Consider the following 15,924-nt stretch of genomic DNA (forward strand, 5'->3'; position numbering starts at 1 on the left):
TTCTTAATATTGCATGAGCATTTTTTCTTACAAAGGATCTAAAATTGAAGGCAGTAAAGTGAAATTAAGAAAATCACCTTAATTTTCACGTAATAAAAAAGTGCTGTCTTTTTGTAATTTACTGAAAAAGGTATCATTTGTTTTATGATAACTTTTTTTCTAATATTCCTTAGTAGAATTTCTATATGCAAGGAAAATGTTTTTTATCAGAATCATTAGAAGGAACGAAAAAAGTTTATCCCAGGAGTTAAAGCAAGCAAAATTTAATACACAAAAAATAATATTGTTGGTATGGCATATAAACAGAAAATGTTGCAGAAACAGCCTGTCCTGCTATTATCCACTAATACAAAACTTGAGGATGAAGTAGTTAAATCCAGAAGATATAGAAAGGAGACCATAAAAACCCTGCACTAAGTTAGAGTACAACAAATATATGCATGGTATAGATCAGTTTGATATGATGCTGTACTGCTACCTGGAAGAGTGTAGAACTGTCAAATATTGGAAAAAAGTTACTTTTAATGTATTTGTAAGAATGATGTTTTAAATACTTTATACAATGAAAATTGTGCCAAAGAAAATTTAAAATCTATGTCAAGATAACAGTTTATTGTATCTATAGTTGAGGAAGTGGCAACATGTTGGTTTCAAGAACAGCTATGTGCAGAGTAACTTTTACTCTGCCTATAGGAGATGATTAAGATAACTGTGGCGAGGCTAAAACAATAAGATTACCATGAAATCAAGAAAAAACTTGTATTGTTTGTTCCACTAAAGGTAAAAGAAGAAGATACAGGAGAGCTTTCCAGTAAAGCCCATAAGGGTTAGGTATGAAGGGGATGGTGTGGCGACCGAAACTCTCACATGGAGGGTGTCTTCCCCTATGGGGGTCAGGATGTGCAAGTAGTAAATTAGAAAATGTGTAAAAAGTGTACCTAAAAGTGTTAAATGTGTAAACATGAACTGTTCTTTAATGTTCCTGTTGCTTTTATGGAAGGTTCTGCTAAACTGATGTAAGTATTTAATTTTATTATGCAAGTTTAAATTAAGTTTTTTAAACTCAGTTTTTTTGCTTTTTTATTCCTGTTTTTGGGTTCTTTAATATTTAGAAAAAGGTTTTGAATAAGATATGATCACAGAAACATTTCTAGTTGATATTGCATAAATTTTATAAATTTTTTAGCACAATCTTATAAATAGTCACCATAAGGCACTGTACAGTTTTTTAAGCAACAGTAATATAAGCATGCAATTAAACCATCTCCAAAAAAGGTCTGGTACTGAAAGAATTAATAAGGATGAAAAACTCATCAAAAAATTCAGACTGCAAATAATAAAAAACCTCATTCCACTGACAACTTTGAAACTGGAACAAAATAAAAGAAAAATTCTATTTTATTTTATATATTTTACCATTCAAGATTCTCTAACCTAATCAGACTTCAAAGTAAATAAAGAATTACCTTTTACAGATTTAATTAAAACATAAAACTAATAAAATAAAGTAATTTTATATAAGTGACTTTCTCTACAAAAATATAAAACACATCCAGAGGTATGTGTTGTATGTTGGTGTTGTTTGGTGAAATGGAAGTAATAGGTGGGGAGGGAAATGAACTGTTCATTTAAAGGCCTGCACTGACTGATAGACAGCCTGCAGAAAGACATATGCATACACTCAGGTCAGCACATGTGCACTTTGCCCCACCCTGGTGTTGCAACAGTACAACAGTTCCTTCAACTGGAACTCTAACATACAACCAATAAATCCCAATTCCAACCTGCACAAAAACTAAGCATATAAAACTTAAACTTACTGTAATTATATTGTTTTGTAAGCAATTAATGAACTGTAATAATGACATGATGAATCTGGGAAAAATCTTATAATAAAAAAAAATTCAAGATGAAATTGATATATATAAGCTAAAAATATTTTAACTGATGATTTTTATAAAGTATAGTAGTGTTACAATTCATTTAGGAAACCATGAGCATTTCAGTTGAAGTCATATTACAAAAATGAAATAATACATATAAAAAATAAAAATAAGGGAATGTCCTAAAATGAGGCATCCACTGATGTTACATTTCTATAGCTTGATTGTCAAAAAGATTACGACATTTAAAAGGAAAAGAGAGCATATGATAAATTCAAATAATTAAAAAAAATGAAAGGAAAAATTGTCATGGATAAAATAAGATTATAAGTTTTATAAGAGCTTCATTAAAGATGTAAAACATCTGGTATATGCTAGTGCTGCCAAAAAAACAAACATGCTTTTTTAACACTTTTCACATCACAATCAAGAACATATACTGGTGTACTTTGGTGGTTGGGGTTCAGTTAACTAGACATCTAAGGAATGGTCGGCCTGATCAGCACAAGACTACACCTCATTTACATGTCATACATACACATCCTCAACTCAATGGGCTGTGGGAGAGGGTTGCTTATTGCTCACTAATTGAACAGATTGCAATGTACACATTAGGAAAAAAATTCAAGTACACTCCATTGTACAATGTATAATTTCCTACACTTCTATTTCCCAATAAACTAAATGTATTTATTCAAAATCAATAATGTAATCATTTTAATGTAAGGAGTAATTTATATGAGTTATTGTATTTTCTTGATGATCTTTAGAACTAAATTGATATAAAACTACATTGCAATTTGTTCTTTTTCAATTTCTTCTAACACACAAAATTGTTCAATTATGAACATGATTTCTCAAAATAAGTGCTTTCTAGGAATCCACAAAATATAGGGAATACAAGAATATAAATAAAATGTTTATTTTAAAGGAAATTACAATATTTTATCTTAACATAGCAGTCTGCACTTGTAATGTAAGGTTAAATTCATCTACACTTTCCTCTCATATAAACCACTTAATGATTATATTGTATTTACTTTTATGGTGTTCATGGAATTATTTTCTAAATATATTTGAAAATTGAATAAAAATTTCCAGTACTTGAGAATAAACAACCATGATACTGAATGCACTGAAATTTCAATAGTTTTAGGATGAAGCGAGATCTGAACTATAATAAAATATTATTTCAATAAACATTTTATTATAATATTTCTATATTTACGTTTATAAAGCTGTACAACTCTATACCTCCAAGCACCAAACTAGATATTATCTAGCCTAGATCATATAATAAGATATAACTTGGGCATCATACACTGATGTTAACAAATTGCTTGTTTAGCCAGCAAGTTTTAAAATTTAAAAAACTGTATTAATTTTACATATTAGAACACAAATATCACCTTTTTTTTTAGGGAAATGAATAGTTTTTATTGGTGCAAAGTTATTTCACAGGACAAATAGTAAATTCATATGAAGGATTTTTGCCAATTTCCATGAATACTTAATGCGATTAAAGATGATATTTACACTGCTGTGATCTAAAATGTTTTACACCAAAGTAATATAAAACTAAAAGAATACCACAACCAACCAAGAAGAAAGATATACATATATAAAAAAGACTATGAACATTACATCATATACTAGCAAGTCTGTAATTTTATTCTCTACTGAACAGTGATGTTTTAATTAATTTTATTCATACTGTATATTACATACTAAAGAATTCAACCCTTTAAGAGCAAGTTATATTTGTAAATATTTACATATTCATAATGATTATTACTGTTGGTCATAAACTACTACAAAATAGAATTCATCAATTAGAACTACCATATTCACAAAGTTCATTTCACTTATAATTTGCTAATTTAAATTTTTTGTTAACAATTTACATAAAACAAGAAATTCACATAACAATAAGTAATGTGTAAATAAAAACATATATAGTGCTTAGTAAACAGAAATAAAATTTTAAATTAGGATATAAGCACTATTCATGAATTTACTTTAATATTAAACTTTTAAATATTATATAAAAAATAACTGAGAATTAAAACACAATGAATTACCAGAATTAATAAATTTTCATTTATTTCTTAGGCCGAGGAGTAGGTGTAGAGCTGTGCAGAGGTGAAAACGATCCCTGTAAAATAGTAATAGCGAATCCTGCCGTAAATACAGACCATAATAACAGACCAGATTCTATGGTACTGAATACTGATCTCAACTGATCCAAAATTGCTGAAAAAAAATTTGATTTATTCATTAAAATGCATCTTAAAAACTGATTACATCATAGAATTTCATATAAATAAGAGGACTATATTTATTACTACTTTATAACCAGTAAATAAGGCTAGCTGGATGAATTTTATCAAATCAAGACACTGACTACTATGGTTAAAAAACCAAATTCACTAAAAGTATAAAATGTTATTTGGTTGAAAGGATAAACTCTAGCAATATTGACATTTGGTTAACCATTTGAAGTTTAGTCTATTAAATGAGGCATTGACTATAGAAATTCTGTGCATTGTTCATTCATATCTTTCTTTAAGGCTGCTACTTCTTGAGACATTCAAGGATTACTGAACTATCTTATTTTCAGGAATAAGTTTACTACTGTATGCAGCTGGGTCATCAGTTTATTAGATTATTTCCTCAGTTATAAACCAGATTTTCAGATAGTTGTTAAAGAAGGTGGATAAATCAGTTTTATAGTTACTCAAGGTTAACAAGTACCATTAGCTGGTTATTTACAGTTTGAGGATAAAAGGAAGTGTACTACATCCTTGGGCTCTTAGATGAGAACAACTATTCTGTAAAATAGTTGATACACATATAGCAGCTGATGGTCATGTTGAGCAAGTCAAACAGCAGTTCAGGTTGACAACTCAACACATATCCCACCAAGATAAAATATAAATGTAGATAAATATCAAATAGTAAATTTTTTTAAATCCCAAATTCTGCTGACTGAACAACAATCTCTGTTGCTGGAGCTGACATGAGGTAGAAGTTCAGAAGGTATGTAAGATTCTTTGTAAGAATTTAAAGATACAGCAAAGCTTTCTTTCCACCTTAATTATTTTGATCTACTAACTAACCTCAGCTGTCTGGCTTCTGACATGTTTATGAATAAAGTAACCAAGTAATACAGAATCATTGCAAATTGAATAGATACTTTTGATGATTTATAAAAAAAATATTTTCCAAATATAGAGGTTACTTACATGGTCTTATATGAAATTTCTTAAAGTTTTTATTTCTTAGTCATAAATACCAACAAGCAGGGAAGGGATCTTTTATAAAACTCCACAAAAAGGAGTCAGCAAGTCTGAACTTCTTTTAGCTAATGTATCAACATCATGTTTTTCTCACTGCACCGCTAAATCCAATCTTGGAAGGTGTTCTCCAGATAATTTTAACCTCTATGTGCCAGTGAGGTGCATCATTTCCCATCTTACATGAAAATGAAGTTTTCAGGGTATTCTTTGAGTAGAACTATTAGACATTCACTTAACATGCCAGCATAGATTCCTACTGTTACTATATGGTTGTCAAAGTAAGTCTGTATACCTTTCACAGGAAATAGCGCAAAACATCTTAATTTTAGGTGAATCACATTTATTCTGTAGTATCTCTAGGAGGTTTCTGTTTTTTTATTTTTATATGTTGTGTCTACTGACTTTTTAAGTAATGTAAAGTGTACACTTGTCAAAAAAATTAGAAAATGAAAAACTATCTTCTTCATCAACACATTCCTGCATATCCACACAGAAATCTTAATGTAAAACTTTATCATTAACTGTCATTTTTAAGGCATTATTAAATTTTCTATAAAATTAGTTATAGTATTTGTAGTTCTAAATTTGCTGATCTAATTGATTTACCTGGACTAGGTTGATTCATAACCTGAACACAATCAACTTGTTCTTTGACATAAAAGGTCTTCAAGAAATTTTCTTTTTACAGACACCCATGTTTTCTAATTGCTTTTTCCAGTTGTCGATGGTCATTTACCATATTTTGTTCTAAGACATCACTGCACGTGATGTGCTAGATAGTAAGAGAGCTTGTTTTGGCTAATTTGAGTGTACAAAAAGCTTCCTCCATGGAAGTAGTGCCCATTTACCATACTGCTTAAATGATGTAATAGTTAATATTGATATCAACACAACAGCAGTTTGTGTTGAGATAGGTACAGCAGTACCTATTTAAAAACATTCCCTGTAAAACCATATTAGTTACTGTCTTTAGGTGTAAAAGTTAGTTGTTCATAAACTATCGCAAGTGTCTATTTCATTTGTAATCATGCTGTTTAATAATTATTTACCATTAATAGACATAATGTAATTAAAACTATGCTGCAATAAATGGAACACAAATTTTAAGTCATAACAGTTTACATTCAATTTAACAGATTCATATAATACTCAAAAATCTTAGGTTAACAGTTGAAGCTTTGTTAAATGTTTAAGCAGTTGGTGCGTACATAAGTTGAAACAAGCCTGGACTCCTGGCCAAAATGAATCATTAACGTGAACCAAAATATCCTATACAAGAAGGTAAATGCTAACTATCTGCACCAAACCTTTATTCTTTTAATTGGAAACAAGATATACATTATACCAACCCTTAATCCATGGTGTAACTGGAGGCTCTTTTTGATCTGGAGCAATGATATTCAAATTACGCAAATAATCTAATAAAGGTGGATGACCCTTGGAGAACACTGGAAAATATTCACCAACTTTTTCACGTTTCCACCATGTTTTAGACCACCTAAAAATTTTAATAAAAACATAAAAAAATTAAGACCTGAAATCACCTTTTTATTGGTGAAAATGTTCTCTAATGTATAATTATGTTTTATATAGGTAAATTACATAAATATTTGAGTTTATATAATTGTCATCTTCAAAACTTATATCAGTAAAAAGCTAACTAAAAAGCGATTGGTTTTACAAGAACATCACCATAACTGTCCAAAGCAATTTTGTCAATATTTTCTGTTCAATTTAAGGAATTTCAAACCAATTAATTTGACATAATCTTTCATTTAATTAAAAAGACAATTTTGAAATGGTTACTAATTCCATTACTTACTCAATTCACAAATTTTTCATCATTAACCAATCTACAGTGTTTTCTTTTAATCAACTTAGTTCCAAAGGTTTTTTAATTTAAAAAAATCTAATAAATGTATTTATAATAAACAATTCTATTCTTAACAGTCAGTAAGTTTAACTCAATGTTACTATTATTCATCTTTCCTGTTACAGGCATCTACACTGCTTGTACTCTAATCTAATCTTAATTTGAACATAATAATAAACATTCAGAACAATTTTCTCCAATTCTTTCTCAATATTACCTATTTATGGTCCTACAACTACTTCTTTCTACAACGAAAAGGTGATCATGTTTTGTTGAAACCAATGTAAAAAGTAATCACCATCTTGTTTAAATCTCTTTATAATTGAGAAACTTCCTTCTTCAGAAAAGATACTTTGGTATAAAATAATAAAGCTCTAAATGGAAAGAATACCCAGTAAGCGGAGTGGTTAATTAGTTTCCACAAAATAATTATATTCTTCTTCAAGATGCTATTTGATAAGCTATTTGTACATTGATTTAATATTTAATTTACTTTGTACCTTGCCATTCACAATTTTTACTATCACTAACTTATTTTTACACTGATACAATTGTCACAAATTTTTTCATTTTTTTCTCTCTTTTTTAATTTTATACAGAAATCGCTTTAATTAATGTTTATAGTAAAAATAGTTCAAACTATGCAACACCTGGAAATCTTATGAACTCTTAATAGAATAATTGAATAGCACATTATACTGCTGAACTAATAGTACACCACATCAAAAGCTTAAAAAATGGTAACATTTAATAAAAATTATATTTTCAGTATAGTTCAATCCATCAAAAATGAAGTTGAAATGAAATAATCATTTTTAACCAAACTACTCATGCATAACTTTGCTTAACCAAGTTAATCATATCATATGGTTACTTATAAAAATGTAATTGTTTTTGGCTATTATTTTGTGAAGTGTTTTTTTTTTTTTTTTACAGTTATTCAAATAAAGAAATTATTGTAAAAGTAATACATTTAAATAATTATTTGTAAACAGTGCAAATTTTTAATGTTTATTATTTCCAGCTTTTAATTATGCAATTTCAGTTAATATAAAAAAAAAAAAATAATTATAGTAAAATATAAACCTTATATTACCTTTGGGACCATGGAACATAGTGATAGTGAAATAAGTTGGCACGAACATATTTTGGTGGTTTATCAGCAAATGGATTGTGAGCTTTATCTAATAAAGATAATACTTCTGGTTGATTGGTCAGCAAGCGGTAAGCAAGTGACATCAACCATGGGTTTTGATGATAAGTTCCAAGAGCTGCAAACCACATTTGCCAATCCAGTCTTGGTTGATGAGGAGCTGAAAAAATAAAATTAACAAAACACTCAGCATAAAAACAAAACAATGAAGAATAATTATTTTTTTTTCTTCTAAACATTCAAAGAAATGAACAGTTACTGTTATTTTAACTCTGAATAATGAACTAAGAAAAAATAAACAAGCTGTAAAACAGACAAAAAAATGTTATGTTTATTCAAGTAATCTATCAGATTAACACAAAAAAATTGAATTAGAAATTTTGGCAATCTTTTACACAAAACAACAAAACTAAAAAATAATTTTAAAATATTTGATATTGCTAGCAATAATGATAATAAAAATAATATATTATTAAGAATTAAATAAAATATTATAATCGCAAGTTTCAATTTAAACATAAAATGAAATATCAAAGTGATTGCAACAGGCAATTTATTTAAAATGGTGCAATATTTAGAGAAATTTTCAAAAGTTTATCAACTTTTCATTCTCCAATATTTATACTTAACAGGATGAACAAAAAAAAAAAAAACAGTGATTTTCCTTCATCACCATTTTTTTATAGGATATCATTTGTTAATTTTTAGATGTAGAATCCAAAAATGAATAGTCATGTACACATTTTTTGATACACCAGAGTATATTTTTATCATTAAGTATTAAAGTTTTAATTAAAATTTAAGGGAGAAGAGGATCTAGGATCAAATAAATGACCCTTAAATTAGCAAGTTCATATTTAATATGGATATAATAATGTAATTTATTATTTTTTTTAATTTCTCCAATATAAACAGACACTAAAGTAGAAAAACAAATGAGGTTGGTCTATGATGTAGTATATTATAATCAATATTAAATAGCTTATCACAAAATAAATAAAAGAATTACTAAATTTGATTCATCATAAATTTTCACTAACCTCGACCTATACTATATATGTATGTGTATATGAGCGCGTGCGCATACACAAGTTATTTCCTGGATTATAAAAATCTAAAGTAATTTTCAGTAATTAATCAAGAAAATCAAATTTAAGATGAAAATATTTTATTCGGAAAAGTCTTTCTTGGTTATTACAGTCTATAATAAATGAGTAGCAATTACATCCGAGACACTAAGATTATAGACTTACCTGCAAGTGCTACTCTTTTCAGTATTAGTAAAATAAAAATGTTAAGGAAAATTTAAAAATGTCAAGAAATTAAATTTAAGGAAAAAACAAAATAAAAATAAAAATTTACATGCAAATATATACTTTATAAAATTCAAAGGAAAAATAGTATGTAACATACTGCTAGGTTGCTCCATTAATAATTTAAGACCTTGTCAGAGAAGTATAAATTAGCCAGGTGCATGTATGCTCAGAGACCTTTGCTATTTTAGTAGAAGCATTTTTTCTGCTAGGTTTGTTTAGTTGTTTGTAATTACAGTTTCTAAATCAAAATAACTAATACAGGCAATACAAAACATTATTTTGTTCCAATTCAACATTAATTTATTGTAATGACCTAAAATAAAACTTCTTCATTCTTCAAATAGGCAGTAAAAACCATTTATGTAGAGGTTAACAAAACACAGTTCAAACATATTTAATAGTACCAGTAAAATAAATCTTCCTTACTATAGCACTCTTTAATTTTAAACTTATAATAACTTACCAACAATGATTTACTTATAGATAATTTTTTATTTTTATAATAAATGTGAAGTACTAGAGTCCATGACTTACTTTTCACCTGTACATGAAAACATACTGCTTACCAGTCAATTTCCTTTACTCGACATTCATCTAATATCTACAGCGAGATCATTTTATTGTGCACATTATGATAATATACACTATATTTTTTGACAGCCTTTGTAGGAACATCAGGGCTAATGGAATTCATCAAAAAAAATTTGGTACAACGGGTTCAGACCTGGCTTCAAGAAATATTGACATTTCAACACTAAGACATAACCACATTCCATGAATCAAATCAAATGTAAGTATCTCTGTATTATGGTCCATAACGGAATTATAGTATCATCTGCACGATAAAATGATCTCACTATATTTGCCATGAAAAAAATGAATAAAATCAGTATCAGAAGTAATTTACGATGAAAATCAAAACGTAATATCTCAATTATAATTCCTATATGCAACTCATTGTAGATGAGCCAGTGGTGTAAAGAAATTCACTTTGTCACAATGTGCCAATGGAAAAAGTGTACAGGTCTGATATCACTTGAATTATACTTAAAAATTGATGCGATGATGGATTACTATATATTACGGCAAAACTTAATTTTTAATTTGGAAGGTTCCATTTCCCACCTTATGAAAAATATATTTTCTCAATACAGATGCATTTACATGGGAAAATGTTTTATGTTATAAATTAATTGTTCAAAGGTTGAAATTAGGAACTTTATATAATCTATTGAAAAAACCTTATTAGGAATATTTCACTTTAATCCATAATAATTAATGTACTGTTACATGTTAGTGGAATACAACCAAGTTACTACAAAAATAGTTTTGATTCGTGATTATCTTCAGAAAGATAAAACAATAATGGGACAGTATTACGCATCATTGCTTGACAAGCTGAAGGCAGAAATTGCAAAAAAATGACCACATTTGAAGAAGTGCTTTTCCATCAGGACAATGCACCTGCTTTGCACACTTTGACAATCGCCATGGCTAAAATTCACAAATTGCACTTTGAATTGGATAACCACTCACTGTATTCACCAGATCAGGCCCCAAGCGACTTTTTCTTGTTTCCTAACCTTAAAGTTTCACTTGGAGGAAAGAGATTTTCATTGGACGAGGAGGTTATTGCATACATAAACGCCTATTTTGTGGAGAAAGACAGCTACTATATTTGGAAGGGTTAAAATTTGGAAACCCTTTGGAAGGGTTAAGTAAAGTAAGTGGCATTACTTTTGATCAAATTTGATTTTTCTCAAAACAACATAATTTGGTAGGGATGGTTGACATAAATTATGTCATGCTGTCTTCACTATGATGTTAATTTATAAAAGTATAGCTTCATGGCGTCAGGTTGTATGTGACTGTGACCATGCTGAATGTAATAACAAAGGGAATACGTTTTGTATGTGTATAAGATAGTATATGAAAAACTGAATTATACAATATTTATTCAGTAAAATAAAGTAGATTCTATCCTGATCACTGTAACATTTAAAAAAAACGATTTTCATGCATAGTTGTAAAATCATTTTATTTACTGTATGAAAAAATATGACCTGTACTACGAAATGAAAAAAATGTATAAAATAAGAGCTAGACACAATTTGCTACCATCTAAGTGAAAATTACATTACATAAAGCAATGATGGAATATCTGGTACTATATTGACATTAGAAGTGTAAAGAGGGTTGATTCATAAGATATCAATCATCAAACTGACTGAAAAAATTTAGTTTCTAAAATATTTTTTATTTAACGAATAAAATAAGAGAAAATATTCTTTGGTCTTCAAAGTCTTAAATTTATAATCAATAAAATTAAATCTGATACTAACCAACAAAAGGAAGACTAGTATTTACATTTCCTGGTTTATAAAGGAAATAATATTCTTGCCAGGGTCCCTCTAAATTATTTGCACCTTCAATAATTACTTCTGGTCTACCACCAACACCTGTCATTCGGCGGAATAAGCCATAGCTATTAGTTAAATGCAGATGAGATAACTTTGCATGGAACTGTCTGATAGGTGGTAAAACTGTTGAATTTCCAGCTGGGTGAAGAGATGAAAATGGGACCTATAAAAAAAATCATTTTTCTACATAAAAAAAATATAACAATACAACAAACTGCCAAAATATCAAAGCTTATTATAACTCATAACCTTAAAAATTCAGGTTTCCATTACAGATACATTGTACAGGTATGTAAACTAAACAATTCAAATCATACTCCACTTCTATATCTATTTCTTTTATAAGATAAGATTCATACAATAACAAACTACAATGTTAATACAATCTACAGATTTCAAAGCTACTACATTTCAATACATATTTCAAATCTGGCTTTCTATTAGACTGTTTTTTTTTTGTTGTCTTCAGTCATTTGACTGGTTTGATGCAGCTCTCCAAGATTCCCTATCTAGTGCTAGTCGTTTCATTTCAGTATACCCTCTACATCCTACATCCCTAACAATTTGTTCCAAACGTGGCCTGCCTACACAATTTTTCCCTTCTACCTGTCCTTCCAATATTAAAGCGACTATTCCAGGATGCCTTAGTATGTGGCCTATAAGTCTGTCACTTCTTTTAACTATATTTTTCCAAATGCTTGTTTCTTCATCTGTTTGCCACAATACCTCTTCATTTGTCACTTTATCCACCCATCTGATTTTTAACATTCTCCTATAGCACCACATTTCAAAAGCTTCTAATCTTTCTTCTCAGATACTCCGATTGTCCAAGTTTCACTTCCATATAAAGTGACACTCCAAACATACACTTTCAAAAATCTTTTCCTGACATTTAGATTAATTTTTGATGTAAACAAATTATATTTCTTACTGAAGGCTCGTTTAGCTTGTGCTATTCGGCATTTTATATCGCTCCTGCTTCGTCCATCTTTAGTAATTCTACTTCACAAATAACAAAATTCTTCTACCTCCATAATCTTTTCTCCTCCTATTTTCACATGTCCCTATACTTTTCCTGAAACCAAATTGGTCTTCTCCTAACACTTCCTCCACTCTCCTCTCAATTCTTCTGTATAGAATTCTAGTTAAGATTTTTGATGCATGACTAGTTAAACTAATTGTTCTGTATTCTTCACATTTATCTGTCCCTGCTTTCTTTGGTATCATTACTATAACACTTTTTTTGAAGTCTGACTGAAATTCCCCTTTTTCATAAATATTACACACCAGTTTGTATAATCTATCAATCGCTTCCTCACCTGCACTGCACAGTAATTCTACAGGTATTCCGTCTATTCCAGGAGCCTTTCTGCCATTTAAATCTTTTAATGCTCTCTTAAATTCAGATCTCAGTATTGTTTCTCCCATTTCATCCTCCTCAACTTCCTCTTCTTCCTATATAACACCATTTTCTAATTCGTTTCCTCCGTATAACTCTTCAATATATTCCACCCATCTATCGACTTTACCTTTCGTATTATATATTGGTGTACCATCTTTGTTTGACACATTATTAGATTTTAATTTATGTACCCCAAAATTTTCCTTAACTTTCCTGTATGCTCCGTCTATTTTACCAATGTTCATTTCTCTTTCCACTTCTGAACACTTCTTTAATCCACTCTTCTTTCGCCAGTTTGCACTTCCTGTTTATAGCATTTCTTAATTTCCGATAGTTCCTTTTACTTTCTTCATCACTAGCATTCTTATATTTTCTACGTTCATCCATCAGCTGCAATATATCGTCTGAAACCCAAGGTTTTCTACCAGTTCCCTTTATTCCGCCTAAGTTTGCTTCTGCTGATTTAATAATTTCCTTATTAACATTCTCCCATTCTTCTTCTACATTTTCTACCTTATCTTTTTTACTCAGACCTCTTGCGATGTCCTCCTCAAAAATCTTCTTTACCTGCTCTTCCTCAAGCTTCTCTAAATTCCACCGATTCATCTGACACCTTTTCTTCAGGTTTTTAAACCCCAATCTACATTTCATTATCACCAAATTATGGTTGCTATCAATGTCTGCTCCAGGGTAAGTTTTGCAGTCAACGAGTTGATTTCTAAATCTTTGCTTAACCATGATATAATCTATCTGATACCTTGCAGTATCGCCTGGCTTTTTCCAAGTGTATATTCTTCTATTATGATTTTTAAATTGGGTGTTGGCAATTACTAAATTATACTTCTTGCAAAACTCTATAAGTCGGTCCCCTCTTTCATTCCTTTTGCCCAGCCTGTATTCACCCACTATATTTCCTTCCTTGCCTTTTCCAATGCTTGCATTCCAATCTGTAACTATTATTAAATTTTCATCTCCTTTTACGTGTTTAATTGCTTCATCAATCTCTTCGTATACACGCTCTACCTCATCATCATCATGGGCGCTTGTAGGCATATAGACGTTAACAATCGTTGTCGGTTTAAGTTTTGATTTTATCATTACAATGACTCTATCGCTATGCGTCTTGAAATACTCCACTCTCCTCCCTATCTTCTTGTTCATCTATTAGACTGATTTAAAAAAATTCTTTACTGCAAGAAATACTTTCATGGATGCACATAAAAATTATACTAAATAACTGTCAGTTTATCTTAGCTTTCAATTTTTAAAAATAAAAAGCTTAGTGATTAACAAAACGTAGCTACAAACTTGATGCTAACCCTTGATAGATTTGACTGTTGGTTTTTTTTTCAATGAACATAATTTTGAAACTATTTCAGCAGAAAAGAAGAAGTTATTTTGTTGTAATCTTTTTCTTATATTAGGAATTACATCAAAAAGAAATTTTGGAGCATGAAAATGGGATCCCTTCATACTTACAACTTAAAAAAGTGAACAAGTGCTTCATTTTTTTTTTTTTATTGAACACAATATGATAATTGAATATGAATTTTATTTCATTTGGGATATAGTTTTTTCATATATTATTAAAGGAATACCTAATAAGTAATAGCAGTTATCAGATAAGACAATTAGATGAATCTCTTCCAACCTAATGATTCCATTAGTCAAAAACATTTGAGAATTATTAAAAAAATATATAAACCTCAGAGGAAACACTTTATTTAAATTAAAAAAAATTCAAAATTTCTGGTGAAATTCAGTATAAAAAAAATTCTGGCAAATTTATAAAAAGTACAAACTACAACAGCAGAAAATAAACACTATGAATTACTTACTGGTTATAAAATCTTTATTATATTAGCAGTAATCGCAAATTGTGATTTGTAATTCTAACAATGTGCAACAGCATCACAAATGCTGTTGGAATTTTACAACTTTATTTATATAGTTTTAACAGTTTATGGAAATTAATAATTTTTTGTTGTATATATTATTTGGCTGTTTAATCAGTTTTTCAAACATAGTAAGCTTTTCACACTGTAAATCATTAATTAAAAAAATCAAAGATAAAAAGAAAAAAAAGAAAAGAAGTTTAGAATAATGTATATAAGACTATTTATGTTATATTTTCTTTAAAAATACAATTACTGTATCTGCTATTTAAGACTAATTACGATTTTTTGACATCAAGTTGATGACATATTACACTAATTAAAAGTTAAAATTATAATGGAAGTTAATAAACATAGAAATCATGAAAATATTTCTTATCAAGAATTTAGTAAATAACTTGGAAAAAATTATAAAAAGATCAAAATCAAATACATGGAGCTGAATAATTTTTGTTTTGATCCAATGTGTTTTCTAGTTAAAAAGATTTTATTAAAAATAAAATTTTCAGGGTGCTATTTTTGCATGTATTTCAGGTTTTTCAAATGACTATTATAACAGAAAGTGTGTCTTTTTCTAGTGTGTTAATTTAAGAAATACATTAAATTTCAGCATACAGATTTTGTAACAAAATAGGCAGCTAGATTTGGGAGACCAAAGTTGAATACAGTTACTATTTGAGAAA

At 28.9% G+C, this 15,924-nt stretch overlaps 1 protein-coding gene across 1 annotated transcript in view; it reads right to left on the reverse strand.

The window, feature by feature from the left end:
* LOC142322078 (lipase maturation factor 2-like) overlaps positions 1 to 15,924 on the reverse strand; it is a 73,952-nt gene that overhangs the window by 11,012 nt on the left and 47,016 nt on the right. The window contains exons 9-12 of the mRNA XM_075360729.1: positions 11,867 to 12,107; positions 8,152 to 8,368; positions 6,532 to 6,680; positions 3,965 to 4,136 (exon numbers count right to left, since the gene is read on the reverse strand). Of these exons, the coding sequence (XP_075216844.1) occupies positions 3,985 to 4,136; positions 6,532 to 6,680; positions 8,152 to 8,368; positions 11,867 to 12,107 (759 nt within the window). The 3' untranslated portion in view covers positions 3,965 to 3,984. The remainder of the gene's footprint in view (positions 1 to 3,964; positions 4,137 to 6,531; positions 6,681 to 8,151; positions 8,369 to 11,866; positions 12,108 to 15,924) is intronic.

Source organism: Lycorma delicatula, chromosome 3 (genome assembly GCF_047948215.1).
Source record: "Lycorma delicatula isolate Av1 chromosome 3, ASM4794821v1, whole genome shotgun sequence".
NCBI lineage: Eukaryota > Metazoa > Arthropoda > Insecta > Hemiptera > Fulgoridae > Lycorma > Lycorma delicatula.